This window comes from Aethalodelphis obliquidens, unplaced genomic scaffold, assembly GCF_003676395.1.
Source record: "Aethalodelphis obliquidens isolate GAN/ISIS:26980383/991018 unplaced genomic scaffold, ASM367639v1 scaffold7, whole genome shotgun sequence".
Classification (NCBI taxonomy): Eukaryota; Metazoa; Chordata; class Mammalia; order Artiodactyla; family Delphinidae; genus Aethalodelphis; species Aethalodelphis obliquidens.
The window spans coordinates 36,130,175-36,148,194 of record NW_020837951.1 but is presented as its reverse complement, the minus strand read 5'-3'; the positions used below and the strand labels follow the sequence as shown (position 1 = coordinate 36,148,194).

The 18,020-nt window shown below is 39.9% G+C and overlaps 1 protein-coding gene across 3 annotated transcripts in view; it reads right to left on the bottom strand.

Moving 5' to 3' along the window:
- Positions 1–18,020, bottom strand: part of GNE (glucosamine (UDP-N-acetyl)-2-epimerase/N-acetylmannosamine kinase) — a 40,610-nt gene that overhangs the window by 10,412 nt on the left and 12,178 nt on the right. For 2 of the 3 annotated variants that reach the window (XM_027105516.1, XM_027105515.1), the window contains exons 3-7: positions 10,175–10,626; positions 6,831–6,983; positions 4,267–4,479; positions 1,794–1,881; positions 848–1,058 (exon numbers count right to left, since the gene is read on the bottom strand). In XM_027105516.1, the coding sequence (XP_026961317.1) occupies positions 848–1,058; positions 1,794–1,881; positions 4,267–4,479; positions 6,831–6,983; positions 10,175–10,626 (1,117 nt within the window). Of the gene's footprint in view, positions 1–847; positions 1,059–1,793; positions 1,882–4,266; positions 4,480–6,830; positions 6,984–10,174; positions 10,627–14,665; positions 14,699–15,422; positions 17,565–18,020 lie in introns of those variants that run through there. The other variant, XM_027105517.1, reaches the window with a different exon arrangement.

Sequence of the window (18,020 nt, the reverse complement as noted above, 5' to 3'; positions counted from 1 at the left end):
TCCGGACGCGCAGGCTCAGCGGCCATGGCTCACAGCTGCTCTGCGGCATGTGGGATCTTCCCGGACCGGGGCACGAACCTGTGTCCCCTGCATCGGCAGGCGGACTCTCAACCACTGCGCCACCAGGGAAGCCCCAGAGATCATTTTAACATGGACAGTTTGGTGTTTTATAAAGGTTCTGTCAACACTGTGGTGATGGTTTGGTTAAGAGATTGAAGGTATGCTGTATGCAACTGAAATCATGATCTAGAGGAGAAGCAATTCCCCTCACCATTTGCAGACGCCCTCCCCTGGGTAGTGAGAGTAATCAACATACTCCATGCTCCAAGCTGTTACCAAGTATAGAATATCAGGTCTCCTGGGTGGCAGATGCTCTCTCTGATGCCTAATGGGTCTCCCATTGTCAACTCAAGTCTACTAACTTGGATTCCCTGAGAACTTTACTTCTTTAAAATGTTAGTGAGGGCTTCCCTGGTGGCGCAGTGGTTGAGAGTCCGCCTGCCGATGCAGGGGACATGGGTTCGTGCCCCAGTCCAGAAAGATCCCACATGCCGCAGAGCGGCTGGGCCCGTGAGCCATGGCCACGGAGTCTGCGCGTCCGGAGCCTGTGCTCCGCAACGGGAGAGGCCACAACAGTGAGAGGCCCGCGTACCAGGAAAAAAAAAAAAAAAAATGTTAGTGATTAGTAAAATAGTGAGACACACATTGTAATGGAACCAAAAGTCAATACTGTGGGCAAATGATTACAAGCTCTTGTGTATGTTTCTAGTCCTACCTTCCAACCACACTTTTTAAAAATCAACTACTCGTATGGGATATAAAGTTAAAACCTTAACAGTTATTTTACCTTCATGCTGACTATTGCAACTCGGAGGTTCGTCCCACCAAGATCAACAGCCAAGGCACTTAGAGTTTCAAGAATATGGTCAATATCTTGGGAGATGTTATCCTTCACAGGAGGAAAACAGAATTTCTTTTGTAGTGGCTCTTGAAGATCAATAGATTTGAGAAACTTCAAAATCCTCGGAACAGCATTTCCATCCCCATATATCTTTGAACTGCAATGTCCAAAAAGTCAATTAAATTGTTTCTCTTGTACATATTAAATTATATTGAGGACACAGTATTATTGGAATCTGAAATTTCGGGTAATAAATAGTTTGGGCTTCTTCTTTTAAAATAACAACATCTGGATCTCTTCAGCCACACTCTAACTAAATACCTTCATATTATCAATAGAATATCTAAAACCATTGTTGATTGCAATACAACTATTTCCTCCTGAGATATCATTAACAAATTGCCTGTAAGATCAAAGAAAAATTATCTTTGTTAAGCCAATTTCAGAATATATCATAGTTTGGGACAGTAAAAAAATTTTTTTTGCTTTTTTGGTTTTCATCTTTACTTTTGTAAGGAAAAAATTATTTTCAGAAAAAAAGAATCAAATAAAGGAAAATCTGATTAATTTGAAACAGAAAGGATAGTCTAAATTAAAATGCTGAACTATACTATTTTTAAAGAAAATCGTTACATTACTTTCTAATACTTACAGAAATTCAAAATAGGCTAAAGCAGTAGTTCCTAGCAGAAGTGCTGTATTAACTGAGACAAATTATTCTCCACTGGAACCCTTGGTAGAGTAACAGCGGGTAGATTAGCAAGCCCTGTCTCACCAGCAGATAGGGACCTCTAAGGATGCAGAATGAGAGCACCATTAGGGCGACTACACAGCTTGAAAATGGTGCCCAAAACAGCTCCTGTTTTAAATCACTTTAAAAATATACACTCACCAAGGGTACTGTTTACCAAACTGAAGGTGCAGCGCTTGCAATATTTTGTCTTGGGTATCAGCATCCCGGACATGAAGGACATTCTCCCCTAGGTAAATCCAGTGCCGTATAGTGATTCGGAAGTGGGAGAAACCAAAGAATATAGAAATGAGCAGTGTGTCGTGCTTATAAGTAGCCCTATAACCCAGAAGGCTTCAAACAAGTCTTCTATTAGAGAGACGAACTTTTCTACTTTATACCTTTTAAAGCACTCTCAGCAAGATCTCCATATATCAGATAAGTAAGGAGCCGTAGGTTCCTTTATTCCCAAAGAGAATAAATCAAGCTCTTGTTTGTTTATTGGAATAAATAAGGTAATTAATCCAGTATCCACTTGCCACTCATCTGTTCATCCAGCGTGTCCACTCTTTCCATCTGCCCTACCTTCCATCTACTCAGCCAGTTGTGGGATCAACTGGTCAGGCCAGGTTGCCAGTTAGTCAACTGGCCAGTCAGCTGTTGATGCAGTCACTTCCTTTCCATACATTTTCTGACCAATTTGAGGGAGTAAATACAGTGACAATGACATGTTTTTTCAATAGACTTGGCTATGAAGAGGAGAAAAGCAGAAGGGTGGTGGCTGGGGAGAGGTTGTTTTGTACTGTTTTGTTTTGAAGATACCAGAGACTTAGGCATGTTTAAATGCCAAGGAGGCTAAAGATACATGGAAGAGAAACGTCCTTGAGAAGCCAATAGGGGTGGGGATTTAGAACACAGGTAGAAGGCAGAGCAGTGGACAGGCAGGGGTGACCCCACACCCTCCAATGTAAAGAAGGTAAGAAGGAAAGGATAGAGGGGCATGTGTTTGTGTAAGTGTGGTGGCAGAAAGGACAGACTGCCTTTTTTTTTTAAGAGAAATCTTTTTTTTAAATAAATTTATTTATTTTTGGCTGCATTGGGTCTTTGTTGCTGCAGGCAGGCTTTCTCTAGTTGAGGTGAGCGGGGGCTGCTCTTCGTTGCGGTGCGCAGGCTTCTCATTGCGGTGGCTTCTCTTGTTGTGGAGCACAGGCTCTAGGCGTGCAGACTTCAGCAGTTGTTGCATGCAGGCTCAGTAGTTGTGGCTCGCGGGCTCTAGAGCACAGGCTCAGTAGTTGTGGTGCATGGGCTTAGTTGCTCTGCGGCATGTGGGATCTTCCTGGACCAGGGATCGAACCCGTGTCCCCTGCCTTGGCAGGTGGATTCTTAACCACTGCGCCACCAGGGAAGTCCCAGGACAGACTGCTTTTGATAGAAGACCCTGGTACCAAATCCAATGTTCACATCTTATTTGAACTCTCAGCATCATTCAACACCATCTCCTTGAAACCCTTTCTTTTCTGGGCTTTAATAATATCACACTCCCGGTTTTCTGGCAGTTCCTTTTCAGTCTTCCCTCCTGGCCCTTCCCTCCTCATCAGAAGGGCTCCAGAGTTTGGTCCTAGGCTCCATTCTCTTCCCTATTTACATGTTCCCCCTGGGTAATCTCATTTCATCCCTTGGTTTTAAATACCATTTCTGGCACAGTGTGTCATTATCCTCAATATCCTTTGTACAGTAGCAGAATTTTTAGCTTGGCATCTAATCACCCAGCTAAAGGGTATATGTATTCTTCAGCTACCCTTGCAGCTGGATGTGGCCATGTGACGACATTCTGATAGGATGTATGAAGAAATACTTGCAACTTCCAAGTTGTGCTTTTAGAGGGAAGGACATCTTCCCCTCTCCTCCTTTCCCAGTGGCTAAAATGTGCACTTGGCAGCAAGAGATGGAGCAACCATCAAGAAGATAGATGGAGGCTAAGTCTCTGATGACTTACAGTGAGAAACAAAGAAAATCTAACTTATTTGAGGCACTCTTATTTTGGGTCTCTCTGTTACAGCAGCTGAACTGATATCCTAACTAAACACCATCTATACGCCATCACTCTCAAATCTGTATCTTCAACTTCAACTCTCCCTGGAACAACATAGCTGCCAACCTGCCATCTCCACTCATATCTAATAGGCATCTCAAACTTAACATGGCCATTAGAGAACTCTTAATTCTACCCACTCCCAAATTATTCCGTCCTCAGGGTACTCCGTATCAGGAAAGAACACCCCCACTACTCAAACCAAAAGTGTAAGAATTATTGTTGATTCCCTTCTTCATTTTACTGGGCACAGGAAAACGAAAGACTGGCATTCATATAACACATTCAACCACATTCTCTCTTAAACACAGCCATCAAAGACCATAATTAACTAAGAAACTCTTAGCTCTGATATTACAAAGACAATAAAAAATTTGGTAATCAGTGTGTGCTACCTATAGGTTTCAGGCTACAATTGGTCATTAACCTCATTCACTCACTTACTGATAAACACATATGCCGGCACCGATACGTGCATACTTTATAATAACTCATACAAATGTATTAAGCTTAGTCAGTTGAAATATAAGCAAAGGTAAATACCTGTTTCTCTTCCAATCTGACGTGTTCCTAGGTTGATCACAGGTGTTCCAAAAGCTCCAACCTCTCGTACCCCACAGCTGCTGTTCCCAATCATACAACCAGCATGGGCAACCAGCTGTATAAACTGGTCAAATGGGACATGTTTAACTGCACGAAAATTGGGATGATGCTCAATGCCCTTCTTCCGCATCACTCGAACCATTTCTTTGCTCCCTGTGAAAATGAAAAGAACCAACTGTTAAATGGTTTACGAGATAAAGGAACAATTTTCATCGGCAAGTATAGCCCCACTTAAAGAAATATCTCTCATAAAAACTCATAACAGTTATTAGGGAAACAGTCCTTTTAATTACTGATCTTTTCATGAATGATGAACATCCAAAACATCTGGTCAGCCCTGTGTTTCAACTCGTCTAGAAACTTTAAACAGCAGCAGTGGGTCTCTTCAAACAGCACTCCACAAAGCAAATACTAACACCCCAGTAAAAGCTCTTACCTTACCAATTAAGAGGCTCAAGACAGTCCAACAGTCTCTATCTCTTAAGCCAGGAGTTCCTAAATGGAAAGGTCTCGGGCTCCACGTACCAAGCTGATCGAGGGCCTCTGCCTCAGCTATGCTCACATCTACAGTAACGACAGCTCAGTGGGACAGCAAGCGCTCCCACTTACGTGGACTAAACAAGCTCTAAGCAAATACAGATTCTGATACTGTGGCTGATATTTTACTTTACATGCATGACTTTGTTTTGAAAAGTTACAGATGTATGAGGGGGAGATGATATTCAGTGTCCCTCTGCTTGCCTCTCTACTCACCCTTTGCTAGTGGCTGTGACCAAGGCGGGCAAGGAGGCTAATCTGATCAGTTACAAGGCAGGACGACGACCACACTGTGTCCACTGGTGTGCAGGAGCCGCGAATTTAACAGAAGCTGGGCATGCATGTGTTCTCCTTTTAACTTTCTCCATGGCAAGGCAGGCAACAGACTCAGGGGCTAACTCCTTAGAGCAGGCCCGGCCACTTCTCTCCTGCCAGAACATGCCAGTCATTACCTAGAACTCGTGTAGTGCAGGGCACGCCAGAAGCTGCTACTATTCCAAGGTTCAGATTTGGGTTCAACTGAAGGCTTCTCTTTGGCCCTATACAAAAGGCACTAAACCTGTTTTCCAGAAAAGCCTACATTAGGGAATGGGGCACTAAGTCAGATAATGAGAAAGTGATGCCTTGATTCTTATTTCCCTCTTGTTCCTTGTGTATATTTTATCAAAAACCCTGTGAAAAGGAGAGGCGAGTGGCAGACATGATTTAGGCATTCCTGGGACCCTTTCCTTTCATAGGGGTAAAAAATCTCAAATTCTAAAGTATATACAATAAGGAAGGTATATTACAAACAGAATATCACTGACAATGAATACTGAAGAACAGATATAATTACATTATAAATATTTATGCAAAAATGTAAGGGATTAGAAAAGAATAAATATTAAGGTTTTTGAAATATTGATACATAACCTGGATGAAATCTGGGTTGGGGGGTCTTAAAGTTTTTTTCCTACTAACACCCTACTTTGTTCCCCCTAACGGAAAAGATTATTCAAGACACACTAAGGGAAGGATTCTTTCAGTGTAAGATGGTGACATCTTGGCACTGCAGAGAAGGGATCCTGCCTCCTTTACCAAAAAATGCCTAAGAGCTCAGCAATGAGTGGTATCAGCTAATAATAACCAGTATCTGAAAATCCCTCAGTATCAGGCCCTGCTCTGGCATTTCCCATTTATATATCCCTACCATTAACCTAAGGTCTTACTAGCACTGGTTCCACCCACCAGTAGGTGATCAATCAGGTTAGGCTTAAGGATCAACTGGTTGGGAGCTAGAGATCTAAATTGCTTAAGCTCAAGATTAAATTAAGGTATAGCTAACATAAATAAGAGAACAAGAAATAAAAATAATGGCTATTTTACTGCAGTCAGTAGGATCATTACTTTCCTAGAGACACTCTTTCAGCTTCTAAGGTTTATATCTCTTGGCTATTGCATTTTTTTTTAACATCTTTATTGGAGTATAATTGCTTTACAATGGTGTGTTAGTTTCTGCTTTATAACAAATCAGCTATACATATACATATATCCCCATTATCCCCTCCCTCTTGTGTCTCCCTCCCTAGAGTCTGTCATACAGAGTGAAGTGAGTCAGAAAGAGAAAAACAAATACCATATGCTAACACATATATATGGAATCTAAAAAAAAAAAAGGTTTTGGCTATTGCATTTTCTCATTGATGGAAAATGGAGGGAAGAGACTAAACATGAAACTAGAATGGAGATTTGAGATTTTTTTTAAGTATTTATTTCTTTCCTATTAAGTTTCTACTAGACTGAATAATATCACAAACTCCTCAATCTACTGCAAAATCGGTGATCCTTTGAAAATCAGAATGCATTTCAGAATAGAATGGCCTTCAATGATAAGATGAGCAAGATAGGAAGGTCGGTCAAAAGAAGACATAATAGAAACATAAAACTGGAAAGGTAGGTGGCATACTTTCATTTTCAAGTTAAATTACCTGCATCAATATTTGGAAACAGAACTAGGGTCCGCTTGTTAAATGAGATAAGTGCATCCAATGTTAGTTCGAACATTTTTAGGGAATGCTTAATGTCCGTGGTCACAGGGTGCTGTAGTGCAACAATGTAATCTTTAGATTTTACATCATCACCTGTTTAAAGAAAAATCAAACCACATTGCTTCATTAGTTAAGAATCTTAAAGGAGGAAGAAGCAAATTCTAAAAAGCAAGACCCCAAAGTCTATGTTTTAAAATTCTGAGGAAAAAACAATTTGTCACATTCTAAGCAGGGCATCCAAATTCGGATCAAAGGATAAGAACTTACAGCAACAAGTCCAAGGATTCTTCACGGAACTTAACGTTTTACAAAGGTGCTTGCTACCACAAACAAAATATATAATTTTAAATAGTAGACACTAGACTTCATTGTCTTAAAATTCACAATATTTCAAAGCGTTAGAAAAATGTGACTCTTCCCAATTTCTAACTAGTGTTTCTAATGAATTATCAGCAATATTAATGAGTAATAATGTGTTGCAAATCAGGGCATTTAGAGATTGATTGAGCATGAAATAAATTTCGTATAATGCATAGGCATTTCCCCACTATCGCCCACCAGATTCAACAAAACAGTGTTTCTAACTCTGTTCAAAGGCCTAGAAAGGCTTCACTCATCCCCAGGCTGGGATCCCAAGGACAGTTCCTCAGCAAAAATGTAAAGTGTAAAAGATTTGGGTGGACAGTGCCATGCCAAATAACACAAAGAATTCTGCAACAGGGCCTATATTATCCTATAAAACTGAAGATGAGCTCTACTCACTTATTTTTTTGTTTGTTTTGTTGTTTTCTTCTACTCTTTTTTTTTTTGTTGCGGTACGTGGGCCTCTCACTGTTGTGGCCTCTCCCGTTGCAGAGCACAGGCTCCGGACGCACAGGCTCAGCGGCCATGGCTCACGGGCCCAGCCGTTCCGCGGCATGTGCGACCTTCCCGGAACGGGGCACGAACCTGTGTCCCCTGCATCGGCAGGCGGACTCTCAACCACTGCGCCACCAGGGAAGCCCCCTACTCACTTATTTTTAATGAAAGGATATATTTATTTGTGATATTAATTTTAATGATCAACTTTATCATGAATTATGTTTATCATTAATCCAAATTCAATCAGTAGCAGTTACTCTTTTAAATTTATTAATTTTTTTTTTTTGTGTGGTACATGGGCCTCTCACTGTTGTGGCCTCTCTCGCTGCGGAGCACAGGCTCCAGACGCGCAGGCTCAGCGGCCATGGCTCACGGGCCCAGCTGCTCCGCGGCATGTGGGATCTTCCCGGACCGGGGCACAAACCCGTGTCCCCTGCATCGGCAGGCGGACTCTCAACCACTGTGCCACCAGGGAAGCCCAGCAGTTACTTTTTATGATTTAATGGTAACAGAAATTTTTTACTAAGAATCTTCAGTAGTATTTGATTTAAAAGACTACAGGCTCCAAAATTTTATTTTAAAAAATGACTGGTCCCATATCATGTTCTAAACTGGGGGTGGGGTGGGGATATAATTACTAAATTTTTGTTCAAAGTAGTAAAAAGGAACAGTGAAAAAGAAAACACAGAGCGATGAGCTGGAGCTACCCATCCCTGGCAATAATACATTTTGTGCAAAGCCTGCACCTGGTCCTCGATGTATGACTTCTGACATTTATCTGCCTTTGTCTCCATAACTCAGCAGCTTCAGCCCTTCCACACAACCGTTTCCATTACGGTACCATTACTTGGTTTTGGGTCAAAAAGTTCTATATTTACTGTGGTATTTCTTTCAGTATTAGGAATGTAACATGTCTTTTTAACTTTGCTAATATTTTTATTAGGACTGTTATTTATTAATGTTCTGGTTACAAAGCTGCATGTTCTGAGTGGCTTACCCAATACTATTTTTCTTATAAGCAGAAGGATAACGTCAGAAATTGCAGGTTGAGAAGCAGGTACAGGCTTTGCACAAAAGGTATTATTGCCAGGGACAGGTGGCTTTGGCTCAATGTCTTTTTCCCCCCCCACTGGTTTAAAAAAAAAAATCTAGTTTTTGCTAGAATCGTCATTCTTCTTTTCACAAACTGCTTAAAAGGTTCCAAAGAGAACCTTAAGCCCTACAAGTACAATTTTGCTGTATTCTGCTTTATAAGGGTTATTTTCTATTCATTACAAGTTTTTCAGAAATACAAAGTTTTTCAGAAGACATAGTGAGCTAACACTATAATCAGAACAGAATGCAAGAATGTTTACTTAGAAGCATGCAGAAAGGGGAGATTGAAGAGACAGAAGCCTGTTCCATCAGCATTATCTTGACAGGTTCCCTGATAGCTATGAATCTGTCCAAGGATAAGAAATATATAGAATGGATTAACTTATATAGTAGAAAAACCCAATTTATTTCCTGTTCTAATGTGATCTGGATTTAAAATATACACAATCACTTTGATTACACAATCACCAAATTAATTTACTATTAACTTCATTATTCAACAGATCTACCTCTTCACAGAGGAAAGTCCTAAATACCTAAATAGACGATTAGTCCTGATTGGCCCTCTAAATAGTACTCTCACTATAAATTAACTAATAGACATTGTGTGTAAACCTATTTTCTTTGCCTCTGAGTAGCAAAAATAATTTCCAGGAATCTAGATCATTGATCATTGAAGATTTCAGACCTTAAGGCTTACTTACAGAGGTAACAATCTCTAATGGTACAACTATGACTTCTGCTTTTTAATAATAATCATAATCCCTTATAACTGCTTTCAACATCCATTATCTCATCTGAGTATTCCAACAAGCCCATAAGAAAGGCATTAAAATTAAAAATAACAATTTGTTTCATTGAGCTAAAAAGCAAAATAAAGGAAAAAAAAAACCTTAATTCTACTAACCAGAAGTGAATATTATAAATGACTTGGTGCACATACTTACCGACCTTTCTACGTTACTGTTTTTATAAAAATGTATCATTATACGTATAATTTTATAGCTTGCTTTTTTTTCCTTTTTGATATATCAGGATCGGTCCCTGTAACTAATATTCACCTATAACGTTATATTTAATGGATTAAAAGCATTCCATTGTATAAAAATAGCACAGATTTAAAAAATTCAATCCATTAAGTCTATTTTATAGAAAAGGTGAGTCTCAGAGAGGTGAAGTCATACCATAGGGCGAGATCTATGAACTAAAAACCTTGGCCTTCTGATTGCTAATGGAACATTCTACCCACAGTAGTTTCCAAAGGACAGAAGCATACCCAAACTTTCGGACAAAAGCAACCATTAGACTGAATGAAGTCTGATACGTACCTAACCACATCCGAATGATGCTCATGTAGTCTTTGTTCTTGGCGGAGAGAAGTTTGTCATAGGAAGGGCAGCCTGCCAACAAGATGCGATCATGGTCCTCACACATGGATATCAGGTGTTGCTCTGCACTTCGGGTGCAGCACACATGATAATGAGCCAGTTTCGTTATAGCGTGTCTGATAGAGTCGTCAATGGTCCCACTGACTTCCCCCCCTTCAATGTGAAGGATTCGGATGTTCATCAAGGCAGCAGACGTAGCCAGAGCCAGGGCATCAAACCTGTCTCCATGAACAATCATGATATCAGGCTTCAGGCGGTTAAGAACATCTGGTAGCTTCACAAGGGCCAGGCCCACTGACTCCACCATGGCTGCCTCATCTTCCCCTCTGACAATTGTGTGTAGTCTGGTGTTAATGTCAAAGTCATCTTGTTCAATCATGCGATATGTGTTTCTAAAGCAGGAGAGAAATAACAATGTGAGAGCATGTTCTTAAGTATAGGGCTATAAAAACATCAACATTAACCCTGAAGGGAGAAATGTTTCACAAAATTTCCTTGTTAAAATAAATGAACTGAAGTGTAACTTACACACAAAAATAAAAGCACAGACCATAAATATACGGATCACTTAATTAATTTTTCTACACAAACACCCCTCTAGCCACCACCCAGATCAACACATCCCGCACCTGGGAGGTCTCACTTGTGCCCCCTTCAGTGAGCACCTGGAGGGAGAAATATTGGAGGGAGAATGTTTTTATCAGGAAAAGAGAGAGTAAATTTTACAGTGGTCACAACTATTTCTTTCTTTTTTAAAATATATATAAATTTTTAAAAAGAAATATGCTACTTAATAGAAAAAAATTACTTATAAAAGCAGAGCTCATTAAAAAAATAGTATGGAACCAGGATACCTGACATGTCACTATATATAAATTTCTGAATGATGGAAATTATCTCCTGAATTCTCTTTGTATGTTACCATTAATGCAGCATAATTCTGACTGGGGTGAAAATGTACGTTTTTAAATTGGCTGTGAAATGCAGTTTCAGGTCTGTTTCATGCTTCAGTAACAACAGCAATTCTCAATGCCTTAAAGTTTCCTGCCTGTTATGACTAGATTTTAAAAGATCTGACTTTTTTTTCTAAATATACATTTATTGTTTAAAAATTGGAAAACACAGAAAATTATCATGCATAAACCTACCACTCGGCAATATCAGTATTACCATTTTGATTTCTTTCTAGCCATTTTATGCATAGTATTTCAACATGGTTGAGAACACATCATAGTACAATTCTGTAATCTAGTTAATCCATTTAACACTATATTTTCTCAGATCATGAAGGATTCTTTACATACATCATACTGATGCCTTAGTAGTCATTTTATAGATTCCTTTGGATTTTCCTACAAAAGCTATGATGTCATCTGTAAATAAAGACAATCTTGTGCCTTTATTTATATCTCGTTTCATTGCACTGGCTGTTACATGCAGTACACAGAGAAGGGTGAAAGTGGATGTCCTTACCTTGTTACCAATCTTTGGAGAAAAGCACAAATTTTATGTTAGCTATAGGTTTTTCACAGGTGGTCTTTATCAGACTGAGGAATTTCCTTTCTATTCCAAGTTTGCTAAAGGTTTTACCATAACTAGTTGTTGAATTTTGTCAAATGCTTTTTTAATATCTATTGAGATGAATGTGTTGGTCCCCCCACCCACCGCCTTTTTTCTTAATTGGGGTATAGTTGTTTTACAATGTTGTGTTAGTTTCTACTGTACAGTGAAGTGGAGTTTCCTGTGCTATAGAGCAGGTTCTCATTAGTTATCTATTTTATACATATTAGTGTATATATGTCAATCCCAATATCCCAATTCATCCCACCCCCACTTTCCCCCCTTGGTGTCCATAAGTTTGTTCTCTACATCTGTGTCTCTATTTCTGCCTTGCAAACTGGTTCATCTGTACCATTTGATTTCCCACTTTACTCTGTTAATACGTGAATCACACGAATTGATTTTCAAATGTTAAATCAATCTTGAATTCCTGAGATAAACCCACTTGGTCATGACATATTATCTGTTTTTGTATATCGCTGGATATGATTTGCTAATTTTTTGTTTAAAATTTTTATGTCTAATTCATGAGGGATACTGATCTGAATTTTCTTATAATGTCTTTCTCAGGTTTTGATATCAGGATTATGCTGACCTTATTAAATAATCTAGGAAGTCCCATGGCTCCTCTATTTTCTGAAAAAGTTTATATAGGATCTTAAAAGTTTGATAGAATTCAAAAGTGCAGCCAACTTGGTAGGAAGTTATTTTTATAGGAAGTGTTTGATAATGAATTCAATTTCTTTAATATAGAGCTATCGAGATTTTCTATTTTTTTCTGTCAATTTTGGTAAGTGGTGTTTTTCAAGGAGTTTGTCCATTTCATCTAAATTGACTGTCAAATTTACTGGCCTAATATTCTCCTTTTATTCTTTTAATGGCTGTAACATCAAGATGATATCCTCTTTGTTATCCTATATTGGTAAATACTGTGTTCCCTTTTTCTTGTTCTGCAGGAGCTTGTCAATTTTATTATTTTAAAGAAATAACTTTTGCCTCGATTAATTTTCTCTACTGTTTAATCTACTCTTACATTTCATTGATTTCCACTCTACCGTTCCTCCCTTCTACTTACTTTGGGCTTAATTTTCTTTTTCCTGTTTGTTAAAGTGGAAATGGATCCTTGACTCTAAATTTCTCTTTTTTCACGTAAGTATTTAAAGCTATAAATTTCCCCATAAGCACTGCTTAATCTATACCCACAAATTTTGAAATACTGTAATATTTGTTTTTAATTTAAATTTATTTATTTATTTTTGACTGCATTGGGTCTTCGTTGCTTTGCACGGGCTTTCTCTAGTTGCAGTGAGCAGGGGCTACTCTTCATTGCAGTGCGCAGGCTTCTCACTGCAGTGGCTTCTCTTGTCGCGGAGCATGGGCTCTCAGTGCACGGACTTCAGTAGTTGTGGCTCATGGGCTCTAGAGCGCAGGATCAGTAGTTGTGACACACAGGCTTAGTTGCTCTGTGGCACATGGGATCTTCTCCGACCAGGGCTCGAACCCATGTCCCCTGCATTGGCAGGTGGATTCTTAACCACTGCACCACCAGGGAAGTCTGATATACTGCAATATTTATTATCCAATTCAAAACATTTTCTAATTTCCCTTAGGATTTCTTGTTTGACCCCTAAGCTTAAAACTCAACAATAAAAAACCCGATTTAAAAATGGGCTAAAGGGGCTTCCCTGGTGGCACAGTGGTTAAGAGTCCGCCTGCTGATGCAGGGGACGCGGGTTCGCGCTCCGGTCCGGGAAGATCCCACATGCCGCGAAGTGGCTGGGCCCATGAGCCAAGGCCACTGAGCCTGCACGTCCGGAGCCTGTGCTCCGCAACGGGAGAGGCCACAGCAGGGAGAGGCCCGCGTATTGCAAAAATAAATAAATAAATAAAAATAAAAATAAAAATGGGCTAAAGGGCTTCCCCGGTGGCACAGTGGTTAAGAATCCGCCTGCCGGGCTTCCCTGGTGGCGCAGTGGTTGAGAATCTGCCTGGCAATGCAGGGGACATGGGTTCGAGCCCCGGTCTGGGAAGATCCCACATGCCACAGAGCAACTAGGCTCGTGAGCCACAACTACTGAGCCTGCGCGTCTGGAGCCTGTGCTCCGCAACAAAAATGGCCACGATAGTGAGAGGCCCACGCACCGCAATGAAGAGTGGCCCCCGCTCACCACAACTAGAGAAAGCCCTCACACAGAAACAAAGACCCAACACAGCCAAAAATTAAAAAATAAATTTAAAAAAACATTGAAATAAATCACATTTCACTTTAAAAAAAAGAATCTGCCTGCCAATGCAGGGGACATGGGTTCGAGCCCTGGTCCGGGGAGATCCCATGTGCTGCGGAGCAATGAAGCCTGTGCGCCACAACTACTGAGCCTGCGCTCTAGAGCCTGCGCGCCACAACTACTGAAGCCCATACTAGAGCCCATGCTCTGTAACAAGAGAAGCCACTGCTATGAGAAGCCCGCGCACCACAATGAAGAGTAGCTCCCGCTCGCCGCAACTAGAGAAAGCCCGCGCACAGCGAAGAAGACCCAACACAGCCAAAAATGAAAAAAAATAAATTTACTTAAAAATAAATAAAAATGGCCTAAGACCTTAACATACACCTCACCAAAGATGATATAAGGATAGCAAATAAGCATATGAAAAGATACTCCACATTATATGTCATCAAGGAAATGCAAATTAAAACGAGATACTGCTACACACCTATTAGAATGGCCAAAATCCAGAACACTGACAACACTAAATGCTGGCAAGGATGTGGAGCAACAGGAACTCTCATTCACTGTTGCGGGGAATACAAAATGATACAGCCACTTTGGAAGACAGTTTGGCAGTTTATTGCAAAAGTAAACATGCTCTTACCATACGATCTAGCAATCATGCTCCTTCGTTTACCTAAACGAGCGGAAAACTTATGTCACACAAAAATCTGCAAAATGAATGTTTATAGCAGCTTTATTCATAATTGCCAAAACTTGGAAGCAACCAAAATATCCTTCAGTAAGGGAATGGAGAAATAAACTATCATACATCCACACAATGGAATATCATTCAGTGAAAAAAGAAATGACTATCAAGCTATGAAAATACATGAAGGAAACTTAAATGCGTATTACTAAATGAAAGAAGCAAATCTGAAGAGGCTACATAATATGTGATTCCAACTATATGACATTCTGGAAAAGGCAAAAATCTATGGAAATGGTGAAAACATCACTGATTGCCAGGAGACTGTTGGGGGGGAGGGATGAATAGGTAGAGGAGAAGACTTGGGGGGCAGTGAAATGACTCTGTGTGATACTATAATGGTAGATACATGCCATTATACATTTGTCCAAACCCAGAGAACTTACACCACCAAGCTGAATCCTAATGTAAACTATGGACTTTGGGTGATAACAGTGTGTCAGTGGAAGTTCATCAATTGTAAAAAACGTACCACTGAAGTGTGGTAGGGGATGTTGATAATGGGGATGCTATGCATGTATAGGGGAAGAGAGGTATACGGGAAACTTCTGTACCTTCTGCTCAATTTTGCTGTTAGAGCTAAAACTGTTCTAAAAAATTAGGTCTATTTTTTAAAGACATTCTTTCTTTTATATATATGCATGTACTTTACCATTTCTAGTCACTCCTTTCTGTAGATCTAAGTTCCCAACAGGTATCATTTCTCTTCAGTTTGAAGAATCTGCCTTAGCATTTTTTTGTAGTATATACCTGATGGTGATAATTTGCTTAGCTTTTCTCTTCAACTTTATTTTTGAAAGATATTTTCACAGATAAAAAATTCTGGGTTAACAGGAGTTATTTTTCCCCCTTTGAGCACATTAAAGATGCTCCACTGTCTTCTGGCCTCCACTGTCAGACAGTGAGTTAGTTAGTTATCATTCATATCATTGTTCCCCTGTAAGAAATGTAATTTTTGTCTTGTTGCTTTCAAGATTTTCTTGTTTTCAGCAAATTGACTATGATTTTGTCTACAGGTAGTTTTCTTAGTATTTATCTGTTAGGGGTTGTTGACCTTTCTGGATCTGTACATCGATGTTTTTTCGTTTGTTTTTTTACCAAATTTGGAAACCTCTGGCCAGTATTTCTTCTAAGATTGCAACATAGCTTTAATTCTGAGACTGTCCCGCCTACAGAATGTTCATACCTAACTGTTTGAATCAGGAACCAGAATCAGAATTCCCTTGAAATAGCATCTCAAAAAACAAAACACTATGTCCCATAACACCAAATATACTTGAAGAATTTGCTAAGCCCTGAATTAAACTGAAATATTGAGTTTATTTTTAAACTAAGTTCTGTATTAAACATGTATTAAACAAACATGTTTTAAGTATTTAGTCTGAACTGCTGCCAAACTTGAACATTTTCAAAAACTATGGGACTGTAACAAAACTAGGCCACCGATATAATCTCTAAATGAAATTAGACTTGATCCAGTGCATTTGTCTTAAGTCCCCAAACTGAACCTCTTCACAGCAGTAGGGGCTGTCATGGTACCCACACCACCACAACCAATCTTCTCATTAATCTTTACTGATAGTATCTCTCCTCCTCCTCTTAAATAACCTTGTCTCTAATTTGGAAGCATCATTCTTAGATGAAAATCAGTTGAATGATCTATCGGTTGTTGTTTTCTGATTATTTTTCTTTGTGCTGTTGCATATTAAAAGTATAAAGAAATATGATTAGCAGTTCTCAAACTTCACCTCTCCAATAGCAGAAGGAATCTGATCCTTGAGGGATTTAAGTTTTCTCCTCAGCTTTTACATTTGGGATGGTCCCCCTACCATGTCTCTTCCTGCAGAAAAATGCTCAGACAGCTGCATAAAGAGTGCCAACTATCTGCTGTCTTGAGATACCAAAGTTATACATAATTGTGCTGAAGATACTTATTCTGTTAGAGTCAACTAGACTTAAAAATTACTCAATTCCTCCAGAGAAGATACTCCCACCTCCACAATTAATTAGCATGTTTGACAGTCTTATTCTAAGTTTTTCACCTTAATTTGTTTTTATTTTCACTTTCTATCCAGCACAACTTCCTTTAGTTATTAGAATATTAATCCTTCTGAGTCTACGACAGTCATTTTTAACCCTCTCTAAATGAGAAACTAGTTGGTCTGGGAAAGTCTTCACAATGCAATGAGCACCAGTTGAGCATACAGTGCAGGGCACTCTATCTGTGTTAAATACTGTGTGTTGAGAGAGAGAAAGAAGAGAGAGAAAGAAGGTTATTTACTTACACACACAGAAAAGAAAGTACAGCAGATTTTTGCATGCATGACTTTAAAATTCTCAAGCATTCCTGAAATACCAAGTCATGGAGTCATGAAGTCATGTGCAATTTTGCTAAGCATGAATTTGAATCCCACCTATTTGACATTAACCTTAATAGGAGAGCAAGTCACTTAGCTAATGATTAAGCCAACCTTTCAGACCAAAATACAACATTGTTCCCATCATTTTCTTCATGTTTCTGTGGGGGAAATACCATAGAGCAAGGTCTCTCAATGTCAGCAGTATTGACATTTTAGGCCAGACAGATTCTTTGTCGTGGAGGGCTGACCCATGAACTGTAGGATGTTTAGAAACATCCCTAGCCTCTTAAAAAAATGTGCTGAGATCGGATCAAACTGGAGGAGTAGGATGTGGAGTTCACCTTCTCCACAAATATGGGATTGGCCAAAAAGTTCATTCGGGTTTTTCCGTAACATCTTATGGAAGATATTACAGAAAATACATATCAAAATGTTTAAATCAAAATATATCTACATGTGGAACGATTCTCACAAAACATCTACTGAATGCTGGCAGAAGACCTCAGACTTCCAAAAGGGCAAGAAAATCTCCATGTAATTGGGGAGGACAAAAGAAAAAAGAAAAATAAAGAGAGAAAGGAATCAGGATGGGACCTGCGCCGCTGGGAAGGACCAGTAAAAAAAGGAAAGGTTTCCACACACTGGAAGTCCCCTCACTGGTGGGGAGATCAGCCGGGATGGGAGGGGGAACTTCAGAGCCTCAGAAGAGAGCGCAGCAACCGGCCTGTGGAGGGTAGAAGGGAGAGAGAACTGCACCGAATGTCAGTGCTGCTGCCCGACACTCCCCAGCCTGAGACGCTGGTCCGCTGGGCCGGGTGGGGGCTGGGAGCTGAGGCTCAGGCTTCAGAGGTCACTCCACGGGGAGAGGACTGGGGTTGGCTGCGTGGAGA